The 17692-nt window shown below is 42.4% G+C and overlaps 3 protein-coding genes across 4 annotated transcripts in view; 2 read left to right on the top strand and 1 right to left on the bottom strand.

The window, feature by feature from the left end:
• LOC118390635 (rabankyrin-5-like) overlaps nucleotides 1–2202 on the top strand; it is a 44187-nt gene extending 41985 nt beyond the window's left edge. For both annotated transcript variants that reach the window (XM_052529364.1, XM_052529363.1), the window contains exon 25: nucleotides 84–2202. In XM_052529364.1, coding sequence (XP_052385324.1) covers nucleotides 84–216 — 133 coding nt within the window. In that variant the 3' untranslated portion in view covers nucleotides 217–2202. The remainder of the gene's footprint in view (nucleotides 1–83) is intronic.
• LOC127933060 (uncharacterized) overlaps nucleotides 1–17692 on the top strand; it is a 324880-nt gene that overhangs the window by 305841 nt on the left and 1347 nt on the right. The gene's annotated exons all lie outside the window — the stretch shown is intronic.
• On the bottom strand, nucleotides 1790–4726 carry LOC118389760 (neuferricin). The gene is made up of 4 exons (XM_035779597.2): nucleotides 4321–4726; nucleotides 4002–4142; nucleotides 3351–3537; nucleotides 1790–2790 (listed from the first exon to the last, which is right to left on the bottom strand). The coding sequence occupies exons 1-4, from the start codon at nucleotides 4574–4576 to the stop codon at nucleotides 2619–2621; spliced, it is 756 nt and encodes a 251-aa protein (XP_035635490.1). The 5' UTR covers nucleotides 4577–4726; the 3' UTR covers nucleotides 1790–2618.

Here is a 17692-nt window from a genome sequence, read left to right as displayed (position 1 = left end):
TGCTCATCTTTCTCGCCATTCTCCCTCGTTTTCCTTCTTTTTCCTCCCTGGCCCCCCTCTTGTCCCCCCTCGTCTCACCCCAGCCGTCACTGCGGCCGCTTGCTCTGCCACAAGTGTTCTATAAAAGAGATCCCCATCATCAAGTTTGACCTGAACAAGCCTGTGAGGGTCTGTGATGTCTGCTTCGACGTGCTGACTCTGGGTGGGGTGTCCTAATGCAGTGGACAGCCTGCTCCTCCATCCTTCTCTCCCTCCATCTTCCCACCACCCCGACACCATAGGCTGGGCAACAACAGGAGATCGAGTGTCTCGGCAGTGGCAGCCAGGGATAGTTATAGGACAGAGTTACAGACAGACCACAACCTCTGTACTATTCATTCCAGTCTATCAAAACATGTTAGCTAATGTTCCAACAGGACTTAAGAAGTAGAATATAAAAACATTGTGCATTTTTTTTTTAAATCAAATTAATCACGTAGTGAAAATTGGATAAAATGAAAGTAGCTTGGCTTGACTCAATGACTCCTGGACTGGTTGGGGAGAGGTAGATGTTAATCGTATTGTCATGATTTGACCCGATATCATTCATCAGGTGTTTGAAGGAATCATGAGAATCATTGATAAACTTGTGACAGTGTTAGATTGAATCATTGATGAACATGTAATGGTGTCAGATTGAATCTGTGATGGTGTCAGATTTAATCAGTGATGAACATGTAATGGTGTCAGATTGAATCATGAGAATCAGTGATGAATCTGTAATGGTGTCAGATTTAATCAGTGATGAACATGTAATGGTGTCAGATTGAATCATGAGAATCAGTGATGAATGTGATGGTGTCCTAACCTTGGTCTCGGTTGAGAGCAGACAGACAGCACGTGTGCAGCAGCCGACCTGGCCTACTCATCAAATGAACCCATCACTGCACTGTGCTGGTGAGACAGGAAACAGCAGCCGAGCTTCCTGCCCTCTTAAGACCTGCCCTGCGTTACAATCAGCTGACCTTTGTCCCGAAATGTGCACTTGTTCACTTCCCTTCATGGATTCAGAAGAAAAAGGACTGGTGTATTTTCTCTATAACTGTTGGCTGTGTGGCTGGTTCTATATGAACAAGAGACGGGTTGGTTGGATTTTAAGGGAATGGAGTTGACTATTTTTCATATACAAAAAAATACATCTATTTGAATTGATGATTCAATGATGGAATTATTGGATTCAAATGTTCATGAAACACTAATTGGGTTAAATATATCGCTTAATTAACTCTCAATACTTAGTGAGACTGCTTTAAAAAAAAAAAAATCTTTGAGATTATATTCACATGATTTGAAATGTAACGGAATAAAACAACCTTAAGTGTTTCTTGACCACAAGGTAAAGGTTTATAGCATCGGTAAGTGGGACTAGGCACTCAACTATCACGTGAGTTATTTTCTATCAGAACTGGACAGGCTGAGAACATCTTTACCATTGAGGATTTGTTAGTCCCAAAATGCAAAATAATTATTGCTTTGAAATTTTACTTATGATAAAATACCTATTATGCTTATGCATGTCATTTAATTTGTAGCCTAAAACTTTTGTATTGTCTTATAATAGTGTCTGTTTCCCAGACCACCACAGTGTACATTCCAAGTCCATGAAATCTAGGTCTTTAGTAAGGTGGTGTTGTTGGGGGGTTTATATGTCACATGCTCCAATTGGTGTTGTCTTGACCTGCCAGGCTAGTTTCCCAGACCCAGATTAAGATGAGTCCAGGACAACGACAACAAAAAAAAGCACTTTCAATGAACATGTTCAGGCCTTTAGTCCAGAAAACCAGCCTGTATGTTTTAATGCGTCTGGATTACAAAACCTAACAGGTGCACTTTATCAAAGATCACATGACATTTCTGACATAAGGGGAGAGAATGTGAGAGGAGTTGGTGGTGGCCATTGGTCTACTATAAGCATTGTTAAATTGTACAGAAATGTATAATATTTTTGACCACTACAACTGTTTTGTACTTAATGCAGTTTGTGCTTTTTTGTTTGTGACAACTGAAATGTTTGCCTCTGTTAATCTTTTCTGAACGTTGTTCTCTCTCTGCGCAGATATCTAGCCCGTCTCTTCCATGTCCTTTTTTTTTAGAGAAAAAGGGGAGGACAACTTTTCATAAAGTTCATCAAAAATAAAACACAGAATTTTGTTTTTCACTCTACTTTTCATACAACAACAAAACATGAACTTATTTCTAAGATGATGTTTCAGTACAACTTCCTTTCTGTCCTTATTGTCTTCACATCCCATCGGACAATTACCAAAACACGTATGAAACAAATGTCATTTGTCTATCTAGTCTATATACAGATATAGTAATAAACATTTCCCTTCTATTCCTAGTTATTAGTGTTGATTAGTTAGTTGGCATACTGCACATTAATGACACAGAACTTAAAAATGTACATGCATAATGAACTAAACAGAAACAAATCAACTTCGGTTATTTTCAAACTGGCATAAATCAAATAGCCAGTAATTCTGATTAGGACACCTTGGGAAGAGTCTGAGTTTTAAATAACAGTATATCCGCCATTCTATAGTCTTTCTGCAAGAGGCTCAGCCTTCCCAGAACCCTCAAGTCTCTCTGACAGGACATGAGTCCGCGTGAGGGGGGCAGTCCTCGTACTCCTGAATGTTTGGGTTTTCCAGCGTGGAGGAATTCTGGACACACACACAGCGAGAGCGGCCCGAGCCAGGAGAGAACAGCTTCCTAGGTACGCCGGCCCAGTCTCTCTGCACTCCACCACTAAGGAGAAAAGTCACATCAGAGGTTCATGCTTAAAAAAAACAAAAACAGTTAATTCCCTAATAATACTTCCAGAGACCATATCTGTAATGCAGCCTTCCCCCAAACTCAGTGCACGTTTTGTTTTTTTTTTGCCCTAAAACTACACAGCTGATTAAAATGATCCAAAGCTTGATTATTTGAATCAGCTGTAGTGCTAGGGGGAACTAAACGTGGGAAACACTGCTTATAATGGCTGTGAATATTCTATCCAGTCTGTTTTACAGCAGGAAAACAATACAGATTTATATGTTGGCTCCCCCAAGTGTAATGAAATCTTTCAGTATGGGACCGTTTGGACCTGCTCACGTTGTTCCACCACCACATAGGCTAATAAATACAATGGCCGCGTTCGAGCGCATCATATCCGTGGTGCATTGTGACTGATCTACGAATAATAAAATGAGCAGTTACTCATTTTGCAAAGATGCAAGGTGATTCGTAGAGTCGGCAGTCGCCTGCCCTGCCAGCTACAATGTCGAACAAGTCCAATGTTTCTCTGTGCACCATGATGCCAGTACCTCTTGGTGGAGCACCAGACCCGTCCTCTCCTGGCAGCGTTCCACTCAGAGTTACAGGATGGGAGGTGTTGCTTCTCAGCCTGGGCTTGGTCCTTGAGTCTCCGCCCCTGCTCCAGGGCTGCCTCTACCTGTAGCAGGGCCTCGGTGGGCTCTCCGCTCTCACTGTAGAACCGTCCCACCAGTCTGCCTGTAGCATAGGGGACTTTAATCTCACACTAATGGACTTACCTTCCTTATATTGTCAATGGGTTCTCTGTATACGCCTGTCCTGTGGGCTAACAATGTCTAAATGAAAATACATGACACATTTCTTTATGAAGTCCCTTATAGACTAAACCATATCACGGGCTTGGATAGTTTCCCCATTCTGAGAAATTATGTATTTAAAAAGGTTTAGTCTGCAAGGGAATTTATACAAAAAAAAAAAAAAAAAGTGTATCATGTATTTTCACTTGCATAATGTATCGAACAGGTACTGGGTGCAATAATATCAACCATGTGACAAATGTTCATTGATCAACTGGACCACGGATCCTCACATAAAGATACCCTGGCCTGGCATACAGTCATCGGGCTCATTTGACCGCTAAAGCAAAAGTAGACTAAAATAGAGGTGATCCGCTCGAACACAAGTCATTGTATGATACGCACCGACAGGCTCGTAGTCCTTGTGATAGAAGGCCAGCCAGTCGTACAGGGACACCACCTGAGCAGGGGACAGACTAGACAAGTCATCGGTCAGACCAGTATCTGTGAAGTCCCCAGTGACAAAGGACAGAGAAGCGTCTTTACCTTAAAAACAAGGGGGAATAGAAAGCAGCATAAAGATGTATTCACACGTCTGACAAAATCTGCGTCTCTTATTTTTAAGTGTATGGAATGTTATATAATCTACAGGCATGTTCACAATTAAGAGATCCGCTGTTAAAGGACCCTGGCACGTAGATTTAAAACTATTTTTAAAAATCACCTGCAAAGAAACGATAACCACCACCAGGACCATAATGCTTCATCCCCTTTTGTACATCGAACACCTGTCCTAAAATGGCCAGATAAAGGCCCTTGCTGTTCTCCTCTCCGGTGTACAGTGATAACTCATCTTTGATTATGAGACGCGCAGGTGGAACTGTCGATTGAGGTGCATCGCCAGTAATGTTGGCCCAGTCCTGACGCAGTAATAGTATTGCCACTAATACAAAAATAAACGAAATTATAAACCCTAACATTATGTCTAAGGCTATTCCTTGTTATTTGCCGTTACTCTTTGACCAATGTTCAGTCATTGACAAAATGTTTCATCGATTCTGTTGTTTTGTTTTTCCGGGTATGCATTTCATCCACGACACTTGCTCACATCCGTGCAGATATACGAATGTCTTCTTCTGTATTTTTTTTTTAATGGCGGCTGGCAACCAAAAGGTGAATTACCGCCACCAACTGGACTGGAGTGTAAATCAAATTAACCTGCCAATTTTATTTAACCAGGTAGGCTAGTTGAGAACAAGTTTTACAACTGCGACCTGGCCAAGATAAAGCATAGCATTGTGAACAAACAACACAGAGTTACACATGGAGTAAACAATTAACAAGTCAATAGCACAGGAGAAAAAAAGAGAGTCTACATACATTGTGTGCAAAAGAGGTGAGGAGGTAGGTGAATAATTACAATTTTGCAGATTAACACTGGAGTGATAAATGATCAGATGGTCATGTACAGGTAGACATACTAGTGTGAAAAAGAGCAGAAAAGTAAATAAATACAAACAGTATGGGGATAACCCTTCACTTATTAAAAAATACAATACAAAATAAAACCCACCACCCCATTCCACCACTTTGACCTTCTACACCAGGCCAACAGCCTGGGAGGAAGGGACACGACCATTCAACACTCCCTGTAACTCCTCTGCAGTAAAATAGTGTACACCCAACTACCTCTCTGCAGCTGCCACCACATCACCTATTTTTCATGCTTTTACATTCCATTTCTGCGGTACAGACGATAACCATGGCAATGAACGCTAAAACGCCATCCTTACTGAAGCATATTTCATTCGTACGTCTACTATTTATACTTCTGATCCCCAGCAACATTGGCAGTGAACTCATACCACTTATTTGGGGCGGCAGGTAGCGTAGTGGTTAGAGCGCTGGTCTAATAACCGGAAGGTTAAAAGATCAAATCTGCTGAGCTGAAAAGGTAAAAAAATCTGCCATTCTACCCCTGAACAAGGCAGTTAACCCACTGTTCCTAGGCTGTCATTGAAAATAAGAATTTGTTCTTAACTGACTTGCCTAGTTAAATAAAGGTAAAATTGTTTTTGCTGAAACTACACATTCCTTTGTTCCATGCCCCCCTTGCACACTCCTCATATCTAAGAATCTCGTTCCTACACACACATGCAAGATAAACATACGCTTGACACCTGAAACACTGTAGTGGGTTTGGAACAAACTGATATATCCTTACATTACTTTGTCAGGTAAAGACTCAGAATCAAAACAGAAAAGGACAGACAGTGACTCTTCTGTTACACCACAGATTTACAAACCATCTGTTTAGTGGTTTTGTAGCTCAGTGGTTTGACATACAGTGCATTGTAAAAGTATTCAGACCCCTTGACTTTTTCTACATTTTCTTACGTTACAGCCTTTTTCTAAAATAGATTAAATAGTTTTCTCCCCCTCAATATCCCATATTGACAAAACAAAAAACAGGTTTATAGATTTTTTTTTTGCAAATGTATAAAAATAAATCAAATGAAATATCACATTTACATATGTATTCAGACCCTTTACTCAGTACTTTGTTGAAGCACAATTTGGCAGTGATTACAGCCTCAAGTCTTCTTGGGTATGACACTACAAGGTTGGCACACCTGTATTTGGGAAGTTTCTCCCATTCTTCTCTGCAGATCTTCTCAGGCTTATCAGGTCTCTCGAGAGATGTTCGATCTCGTTCAAGTCCTGGCTCTGGCTGGGCCACTCAAGGACATTCAGAGACTTGTCCAGAAGCCACACCACCATTGTCTTGGCTGTGTGCTTAGGGTCGTTGTCCTGTTGGAAGGCGAACCTTCGCCCCAGTCTGAGGTCCTGAGCACTGGGGAGCAGGTTTCCATCAAGGATCTCTCTGTACTTTGCTCCGTTCATCTTTCCCTCGATCCTGACTAGTCTCCCAGTCCCTGCCTTTGAAAATCATCCCCACAGCATGATGCTGCCACAACCATGCTTCACAGTAGGGATTGTGCCAGGTTTCCTCCAGATGTGATGCTTGGCATTCAGGAAACCTGCATATTGAACTCCGTACAAAAACTCTTCACTTGGTGAGCGAAATAAACTATAAAAACGCCTCACGCCGGAGAAGACAGATGTTGGATTCAGTTATCCCTCTCTTCCTCGCCTCTTCCTCCTATGGATTTTGGAGGGTTTTTGGACAAATGCAGAAATAAGGTCTGTGGTAAACACAGGTTTAGGAGATTTTATAGCCTACATTTTGTTCTATGAGAAACTTCATCACCTTTTGTGAATTTTGAAGCATTTATGTAACCAAAACAAGCACATAAATTAATTATTTTTGGTGTTACAACCCTTACAACCCATTAATTTCCCAATAGGCTTTGACCAATGATTGAGATTATTAATATATGTCTAATAGGGGGCGAGGTGTTGAAACCACCACGCCTCCATCTTTGCACTCCATCACCGTTGTAAAAAAATGTTGGAAGCTACATAAATACATTTATTAATGTCTACATTCATTTTGGCATGTTTATTAAATTACGGAAACCTTAATGCAAACTTGTAAATTATATTATATTCGCTAAGAAGTAAAAAAATATATATATAAAAACATTTTCCTTGAAATATACATTTGTTGAGATTACTAATGTTACTGTCCCCACTACAGAAACCACAACAAAAACAGCAATACATGTAATGTTGTCCTTGAAACATTGAATTTAAATACTGTAGAATTCCATTCATTCCTGTGGAGGACTGCTCCTACTGGGGAGTACCAATATGGCTGAATGCTCCTACTGGGGAGTACCAATATGGCTGAATGCTTCTACTGGGGAGTACCAATATGGCTGAATGCTCCTACTGGGGAGTACCAATATGGCTGAATGCTTCTACTGGGGAGTACCAATATGGCTGAATGCTCCTACTGGGGAGTACCAATATGGCTGAATGCTCCTACTGGGGAGTACCAATATGGCTGAATGCTCCTACTGGGGAGTACCAATATGGCTGAATGCTCCTACTGGGGAGTACCAATATGGCTGAATGCTCCTACTGGGGAGTACCAATATGGCTGAATGCTCCTACTGGGGAGTACCAATATGGCTGAATGCTCCTACTGGGGAGTACCAATATGGCTGAATGCTCCTACTGGGGAGTACCAATATGGCTGGCTTCATAATCTCATTGCTCCATACTGGGGAGTACCAATATGGCTGAATGCTCCTACTGGGGAGTACCAATATGGCTGAATGCTCCTACTGGGGAGTACCAATATGGCTGAATGCTCCTACTGGGGAGTACCAATATGGCTGAATGTTCTCAACATTGTGACTGTAAACGACAGAGAGGCTACCAATTGTGATGGCTGAATGTTCTGAAGATCAACATTGTACTGGGGAGTACCAATATGGCTGAATGCTCCTACTGGGGCTAGGATAAATGTTCTGAAGATCAACATTGGACTGAATGGATAAATCCTACTTGGGGAAACCAATATGGATGAATGCTCAACATTGTGACTGGGGAAACGTACCAATAAATGTTTGAATGATCAACATTGGGTAGGCCTAGTGGAAACCAGAGAGGCTATAGGATATGTTCTGAAGATCAACTTGTGACTGGGGGCTAGTACCAATATGGCTGATATGCTCCTAATGTTCTGGATCAACATTGGAGTAATGTTCTGAAGATCCAGAAGGCTATAGGATGAATGTTCTGAAGATCAACATTGGGGAGTACCAATATGGCTGAATGCTCCTACTGAAGATCAACATTGTGACGTGTAAACGACAGAGAGGCTATAGGATAAATGTTCTGAAGATCAACATTGGGGAGTACCAATATGGCTGAATGTTCTGAAGATCAACTTGTGACTGTAAACGGAGAGTACCAACATTGTGACGTGTAAACGGCTATAGGAAAATGTTCTGAAGATCAACATTGTGACGTGTAAACGACAGAGGCTATAGGATAAATGTTCTGAAGATCAACATTGTGATGTAAACGACAGGAGGCTGGATAAATGTTCTGAAGATCAACATTGTGACTGGGAAGTACAGAGATATAGGATGTTCTGAATGCTCCTATAGGATAAATGTTCTGAAGATCAACATTGGAGTACCAATATATAGGATGAATGCTCAACTACTGGGAGTACCAGAGAGGCTATAGGATAAATGTTTTGAAGATCAACTACTGGGGAGGCTATAGGATAAATGTTCTGAAGATCAACATATGGCTGAATGTTCTCCTACTGGGGCCTAGTACCAGAGAGGCTATAGGCTGAATGTGACGTCCAGAGAGGCTATAGGATAAATGTTCTGAAGATCAACATTGTGAGTACCAGATATAGGCTGAATGCTCCTACTGAGAGGCTATAGGATAATGTTCTACTGGGTAAGTATAGGATAAATGTTCTGAAGATCAACATTGTGACGTGTAAACCAGAGAGGCTATAGGATAAATGTTCTGAAGATCAACATCACCCCCCAGAGAGGCTTCCCCCAAAAAAAAGATTTAGATGCAAACGTGGATAAATGTTCCACTGGATGTCATAAGGATATGCACCAATTTGTCAACATTGTGACGCTCTATAGGATAAATGTTCTGAAGATCAACATTGTGACGTGTAGGCCTAAATATAGGATAAATGTTCTGAAGATCAAATGTAAATATAGGATAAATGTTAAATGAGTACCAATATAGGATGAATGTTCTGAAGATCAACATTGTGACTGGGGCCCAGTACCAATATAGGATGAATGTTCTGAAGATCAACATTGTGGAGTACCAGAGAGGCTGGAATGTTCCTCACTGGGGAGTACCAGAGAGGCTATAGGATAAATGTTCTGAATGCTCAACTACTGGGGAGTACCAATATGGCTATAGGATAAATGTTCAACATTGTGACTGAGTACCAAGATCAACATGGCTGAATGCTCCTGACAACATGGGGAGTAAAACGACAGAGAGGCTATAGGATAAATGTTCTCAACTACTGGGGAGTACCAACATATGGCTGAATGGATAAATGTTCTCCTTGTGACTGGGGAGTACCAATATGGATGAATGTTCTGAAGATCAACATTGGGAGTACCAGAGAGGCTATAGGATAAATGTTCTGAAGATCAACATTGTGACTGGGGAGTACCAAGATATGGCTGAATGCGACCTATAGGATAAATGTTCTGGATCAACATTGGAGTACCAATATAGGATAAATGTTCTGAAGATCAACATTGCGTGATGTGTAAACGACTAGAGGCTATAGGGGAGTACCAATATAGGATAAATGTTCTGAAGATGTGACTCGACAGACTGGGGAGTACCAATATGGATAAATGATAAATGTTCTGCTGAATGTTTTGAAGATCAACATTGGGGACAGACCAATATGGCTGAATGCATTGTGACTACTGGGGCTATAGGATAAATGTAAGATCAATATGGCTGAATGAGAGGCTCCTAATGTTCTGGGGAGTACCAATATGGATAAATGTTCTGAAGATCAACATACTGGGGAGTACCAGAGAGGCTATGGATGAATGGTCCTGAAGATCAACATTGTGACGGGGAGTACCAATATGGCTGAATGTCCTGAAGATCAACTACTGGGGAGTACCAATATGGCTGAATGTCCTACTGGGGAGTACCAATATGGGCTGGAATGTCTCAACTACTGGGGAGTACCAATATGGCTGAATGCTCCTATAGGATAAATGTTCTGGGGAGTACCAGATATAGGATGAATGTTCTGAAGATCTACATTGGGGAGTACCAGATATAGGATAAATGTTCTGAAGATCACTGGGGAGTACCAATATGGCTGAATGATCTCCTACTGGGAGGCTACCAGGATAAATGTTCTGCAACATTGTGACCGATGGGCTATAGGATAAATGTTCTCTCATTGGTGTAAGCGAATACATCATCAGCAATCCAGGGTTTAAATAAATGTTCGAAGATCATTGGCTTTGAAGATCAACGATCAGCCATAGGATAACTCATTACATTCTATGCCCAAGAGGCTAATAAATGTTCGGATTAACATTGCTAGATGAGCTAGAGGATAGATGTATTTAGACAAAACTATAGGATAAATGTTCTGATGTAACTATAAAATGTAACTATAAAATGTTCTGAAGATCAACATTGTGACGTGTAGGCCTAGTGGAAATGACAGAGAGGCTATAGGATTAATGTTCTGAAGATCAACATTGTGACATGTAGGCCTAGTGGAAACGACAGAGAGGCTATAGGATTAATGTTCTGAAGATCAACATTGTGACATGCAGGCCTAGTGTAAACGACAGAGAGGCTATAGGATAAATGTCCTGAAGATCAACATTGTGACGTGTATAGGCCAACAGTGGAAACGACAGAGAGGCTATAGGATTAATGTTCTGAAGATCAACATTGTGACATGCAGGCCTAGTGGAAATGACAGAGAGGCTATAGGATAAATGTCCTGAAGATCAACATTGTGACGTGGTCCTATCTGTGGCTCAGTTGGTAGTTCTGAAGATCAGGGCGCAGAGAGGCTATAGGATAAATGTCCTGAAGATCAACAGGGTAGACAGGGGCTATAGGATAAATGTCCTGAAGATCAACATTGTGGACCTAATAGGATAAATGTTCTGAAGATCATTGTGACGTAGAATGGATAAATGTTCTGAAGATCAACATGACTGTAAATGTCCTGAAGATCGTTTGGACAGAGAGGCTAAATAAATGTTCGTCAGCTAAATGGCATATATTGTCCTGAAGATCATTATAAAATGTTCTGAAGATCAACATTGTGACGTGTAAACGACAGAGAGGCTATAGGATAAATGTTCTGAAGATCAACATTGTGACGTGTAAACGACAGAGAGGCTATAGGATAAATGTCCTGAAGATCAACATTGGTAGGCCTAGTGGAAACGACAGAGAGGCTATAGGATAAATGTTCTGAAGATCAACATTGTGACATGTAGGCCTAGTGGAAATGACAGAGAGGCTATAGGATTAATGTTCTGAAGATCAACATTGTGACATGTAGGCCTAGTGGAAACGACAGAGAGGCTATAGGATTAATGTTCTGAAGATCAACATTGTGACGTGTAAATGTTCTGAAGATCAACATTGTGACGTGGAAACGACAGAGAGGCTATAGGATAAATGTTCTGAAGATCAACATTGGTAGGCCTAGTGGAAACGACAGAGAGGCTATAGGATAAATGTTCTGAAGATCAACATTGTGACATGTAAACGACAGAGAGGCTATAGGATAAATGTTCTGAAGATCAACATTGTGACGTGTAAACGACAGAGAGACTATAGGATAAATGTTCTGAAGATCAACATTGTGACGTGTAAACGACAGAGAGGCTATAGGATAAATGTTCTGAAGATCAACATTGTGACGTGTAAACGACAGAGAGGCTATAGGATAAATGTTCTGAAGATCAACATTGTGACGTGTAAACGACAGAGAGGCTATAGGATAAATGTCCTGAAGATCAACATTGGTAGGCCTAGTGGAAACGACAGAGAGGCTATAGGATAAATGTTCTGAAGATCAACATTGTGACGTGTAAACGACAGAGAGGCTATAGGATAAATGTTCTGAAGATCAACATTGTGACGTGTAAACGACAGAGAGGCTATAGGATAAATGTTCTGAAGATCAACATTGTGACGTGTAAACGACAGAGAGGCTATAGGATAAATGTTCTGAAGATCAACATTGTGACGTGTAAAAACGACAGAGAGGCTATAGGATAAATGTCCTGAAGATCAACATTGTGACGTGTAAACGACAGAGAGGCTATAGGATAAATGTTCTGAAGATCAACATTGTGACGTGTAAACGACAGAGAGGCTATAGGATAAATGTTCTGAAGATCAACATTGTGACGTGTAAACGACAGAGAGGCTATAGGATAAATGTCCTGAAGATCAACATTGTGACGTGTAAACGACAGAGAGGCTATAGGATAAATGTTCTGAAGATCAACATTGTGACGTGTAAACGACAGAGAGGCTATAGGATAAATGTCCTGAAGATCAACATTGTGACGTGTAGGCCTAGTGGAATTGGATAAATGTTCGACAGAGAGGCTATAGGATAAATGTTCTGAAGATCAACATTGTGACGTGTAAACGACAGAGAGGCTATAGGATAAATGTTCTGAAGATCAACATTGTGACGTGTAGGCCTAGTGGAAACGACAGAGAGGCTATAGGATAAATGTTCTGAAGATCAACATTGTGACATGTAGGCCTAGTGGAAACGACAGAGAGGCTATAGGATTAATGTTCTGAAGATCAACATTGTGACATGCAGGCCTAGTGGAAATGACAGAGAGGCTATAGGATAAATGTCCTGAAGATCAACATTTTCGAAAGATCAACAACATTTTTATCCGTCTACAGAAGTGGATTTTATTTAAAAAAAATTCTAACTTTCTTTATTGCCACAAATGACAATGGAAACAAGAGTTTTTTGAATAAATTATTATCGCCGAATAATTTTGAAGGTACTTGATGTCCTCACGTAGCCGAACAGTAACCGCGTTTCCATCCACAGTTGTCATGCCAGTGCAGTTTATTATTGCTACAGATAAAATAAGTTACGATGAACTTGGTTGGTGAAAATGCACGGTGATATTGATGCTCCTTTACAATAAATATCGAGGGTATTGGTAACAAATAAAAAATATTCTAGCTATTATCCATAATAATGTCATCATGTAGACTAGTTTACCCGCACTGCATATGGCAAAACCAAAGTAGTCACTTCTGCTATTTAAAGCAACAGTTTTTGAAGAAAACTATCCGTAGAGTCGAAAATGCAATGAAAACACATTGAGTTTTACATTTTTATTAGGTACATGAAAACTTGAGCGAAAAAGTACAGTTCGTGTGCACTACATCATCACACACGGATGTAAAAAAAAAAAAAAAAAAAAACTCTAACAAGTCAGTTTGGTGGAAACAGCACTGGTGCGAAAATGCGAAATAACAATGGAAGTGGTTGAAGTGTTTCTGTTACCCATTTAGGCAAATTGCGCGTAACAATGTTGGCGACAGCCTGAATGCCCTCCCATCCATCTGTTTCATGTATCTGTAGCCTGTGAAAGACACCATGGATAGAATGCAATAAGTGACTATTTACTCGATTACATATTTGACATATCGTAGTAGTTCTCAAGTGCCAACGTATCGCCATGTTCAGTGCCACAGTGAAACGTATACTCCTGTAGATCTGTAATAATTAGTTGGTGAAACTTACTATTATACCCCAAATAATAATTAAAACATAGAAAGTGTATAGCAAAGAACATGTCTACCATTTACCCTCACTTCCTGGACAGACCAGAACCTTAGATATACCGTTTAAGAAACGGTTCTTCATTCTTTAAGCATTAGCTTCTATGGTAACGCGGGAGTTTTGAAACCGCACAGGGCTGCGGGGCAGAAGGCTTTGGGTTCGCAAACCATCGTGGGCAAGAGTAGGGGTGGAAACATCCGCTTTATAGAAAAGGCATTGCATGAATCTATCAACGTCGTTCCCGGGTATTTTACAGTTTGTTTCTAGAATAAAGCTTTGCGGACCAAAGCGCTTTTATACATACATTTATATAATTGGATTGGTTTTATGGTATTTAAAATCTTAAAGGTAACAAGGGCCTGTTCTTCAATAAAAAAAACAGTAGGCATGTGTCATATCCTCTCAATTCGAGTCTTGGTTTGAATTTAACAGCAGGGGGCATTAGTATTATTCTATCAGCAGGGGGCAGTAGTATTATTCTAGCAGCAGGGGGCAGTAGTGTTATTCTAGCAGCAGGGGGCAGTAGTGTTATTCTAGCAGCAGGGGGCAGTAGTGTTATTCTAGCAGCAGGGGGCAGTAGTGTTATTCTAGCAGCAGGGGGCAGTAGTGTTATTCTAGCAGCAGGGGGTATTATAGCAGTAGTATTATTCTAGCAGCAGGGGGCAGTAGTGTTATTCTAGCAGCAGGGGCAGTAGTATTATTCTAGCAGCAGGGGGCAGTAGTGTTATTCGAGCAGCAGGGGGCAGTAGTGTTATTCTAGCAGCAGGGGGCAGTAGTATTATTCTAGCAGCAGGGGGCAGTAGTATTATTCTAGCAGCAGGGGGCAGTAGTGTTATTCTAGCAGCAGGGGGCAGTAGTATTATTCTAGCAGGGGGCAGTAGTGTTATTCTAGCAGCAGGGGGCAGTAGTGTTATTCTAGCAGCAGGGGGGCAGTAGTGTTATTCTAGCAGCAGGGGGCAGTAGTGTTATTCTAGCAGCAGGGGGCAGTAGTATTATTCTAGCAGCAGGGGGCAGTAGTGTTATTCTAGCAGCAGGGGGCAGTAGTGTTATTCTAGCAGCAGGGGGCAGTAGTGTTATTCTAGCAGCAGGGGGCAGTAGTGTTATTCTAGCAGCAGGGGGCAGTAGTGTTATTCTAGCAGCAGGGGGCAGTAGTGTTATTCTAGCAGCAGCAGTAGTGGGCAGGGGGCAGTAGTTATTATTCTAGCAGCAGGGGTCCGCAGTATTACTTTTCATTACTTTTCATTACATTTCATTATAGTACAACGGTTTGATTTGTCTTTGTTTCTTCTTAGCTAGCTAAAGATGATAATGCGTAATTATCGTATTTCGTCGTCCTAACGTAGTCTAATGCCCAGCAGCTAGCCACATAGCTAACGTCCACCGTATAGCAGCACCGGAGAAACTATTACACTCAACTGAACGACTTGATTAGTGTAGTGTTAGCTAGCTACATAGTTGTCTTTGCTGTCTTCGTATCCAAGATAATTGTGTAGTTTAGAGTGTGTAGTCTTAGAGTGATTATCTTAATTTACCGAGGTTAGCTAGCCAGCTATTTGTCGTCCTTAACGTAGGAGACACTGCTAGCTAGCTAACAGCTAACAGCTAACAGCTAGCCAACGTCTACCGAATTAACTTCCCACTAAACAACCCGGTCGCATTCCGCTTCGCTCCACAGGTAGTATCACATTTTCATTTAATTTCATTACAGCACAACGGTTTGATTTGCTTGATCGTAGCTAGCTACATAGCTAGCTACATAGCCGTCCTAGTATCAAAGATAATTGTGTAGTCTAGAGCGATTTTCTAGGTTAGCTAGCCAGCTATTGTCGTTCTTTTAACGCAATGTAACGTAATCAACACTGCTAGCTAGCCAGCTAGCCCCCGAATAGCTGCACTGTAGAAACTATTACACTCAACGGAACGACTTGATTAGTGTAGTGTCAACAACACAGCCACTGCCAGCTAGCCTACTTCAGCAGTACTGTATCATTTTAATCATTTTAGTCAATAAGATTCTTGCTACGTAAGCTTAACTTTCTGAACATTCGAGACGTGTAGTCCACTTGTCATTCCAATCTCCTTGCATTAGCGTAGCCTCTTCTGTAGCCTGTCAACTATGTGTCTGTCTATCCCTGTTCTCTTCTCTCTGCACAGACCATACAAACGCTCCACATCGCGTGGTCGCGGCCACCCTAATCTGGTGGTCCCAGCGCGCACGACCCACGTGGAGTTCCAGGTCTCCGGTAGCCTCTGGAACTGCCGATCTGCGGCCAACAAGGCAGAGTTCATCTCAGCCTATGCCTCCCTCCAGTCCCTCGACTTCTTGGCACTGACGGAAACATGGATCACCACAGATAACACTGCTACTCCTACTGCTCTCTCCTCGTCCGCCCACGTGTTCTCGCACACCCGAGAGCTTCTGGTCAGCGGGGTTGTGGCACCGGGATCCTCATCTCTCCCAAGTGGTCATTCTCTCTTTCTCCCCTTACCCATCTGTCTATCGCCTCCTTTGAATTCCATGCTGTCACAGTTACCAGCCCTTTCAAGCTAAACATCCTTATCATTTATCACCCTCCAGGTTCCCTCGGAGAGTTCATCAATGAGCTTGATGCCTTGATAAGCTCCTTTCCTGAGGACGGCTCACCTCTCACAGTTCTGGGCGACTTTAACCTCCCCACGTATACCTTTGACTCATTCCTCTCTGCCTCCTTCTTTCCACTCCTCTCCTCTTTTGACCTCACCCTCTCACCTTCCCCCTACTCACAAGGCAGGCAATACGCTCGACCTCATCTTTACTAGATGCTGTTCTTCCACTAACCCCATTGCAACTCCCCTCCAAGTCTCCGACCACTACCTTGTATCCTTTTCCCTCTCGCTCTCATCCAACACTTCCCACACTGCCCCTACTCGGATGGTATCGCGCCGTCCCAACCTTCGCTCTCTCTCCCCCGCTACTCTCTCCTCTTCCATCCTATCATCTCTTCCCTCTGCTCAAACCTTCTCCAACCTATCTCCTGATTCTGCCTCCTCAACCCTCCTCTCCTCCCTTTCTGCATCCTTTGACTCTCTATGTCCCCTATCCTCCAGGCCGGCTCGGTCCTCCCCTCCCGCTCCGTGGCTCGACGACTCATTGCGAGCTCACAGAACAGGGCTCCGGGCAGCCGAGCGGAAATGGAGGAAAACTTCGCCTCCCTGCGGACCTGGCATCCTTTCACTCCCTCCTCTCTACATTTTCCTCCTCTGTCTCTGCTGCTAAAGCCACTTTCTACCACTCTAAATTCCAAGCATCTGCCTCTAACCCTAGGAAGCTCTTTGCCACCTTCTCCTCCCTCCTGAATCCTCCTCCCTCCCCCTCCTCCCTCTCTGCAGATGACTTCGTCAACCATTTTGAAAAGAAGGTCGACGACATCCGATCCTCGTTTGCTAAGTCAAACGACACCGCTGGTTCTGCTCACACTGCCCTACCCTGTGCTCTGACCTCTTTCTCCCCTCTCTCTCCAGATGAAATCTCGCGTCTTGTGACGGCCGGCCGCCCAACAACCTGCCCGCTTGACCCTATCCCCTCCTCTCTTCTCCAGACCATTTCCGGAGACCTTCTCCCTTACCTCACCTCGCTCATCAACTCATCCCTGACCGCTGGCTACGTCCCTTCCGTCTTCAAGAGAGCGAGAGTTGCACCCCTTCTGAAAAAACCTACACTCGATCCCTCCGATGTCAACAACTACAGACCAGTATCCCTTCTTTCTTTTCTCTCCAAAACTCTTGAACGGGCCGTCCTTGGCCAGCT

The sequence above is a fragment of the Oncorhynchus keta genome, chromosome 11, assembly GCF_023373465.1.
Source record: "Oncorhynchus keta strain PuntledgeMale-10-30-2019 chromosome 11, Oket_V2, whole genome shotgun sequence".
Classification (NCBI taxonomy): Eukaryota; Metazoa; Chordata; class Actinopteri; order Salmoniformes; family Salmonidae; genus Oncorhynchus; species Oncorhynchus keta.
This window is presented reverse-complemented; position numbering and strand designations above follow the sequence as displayed.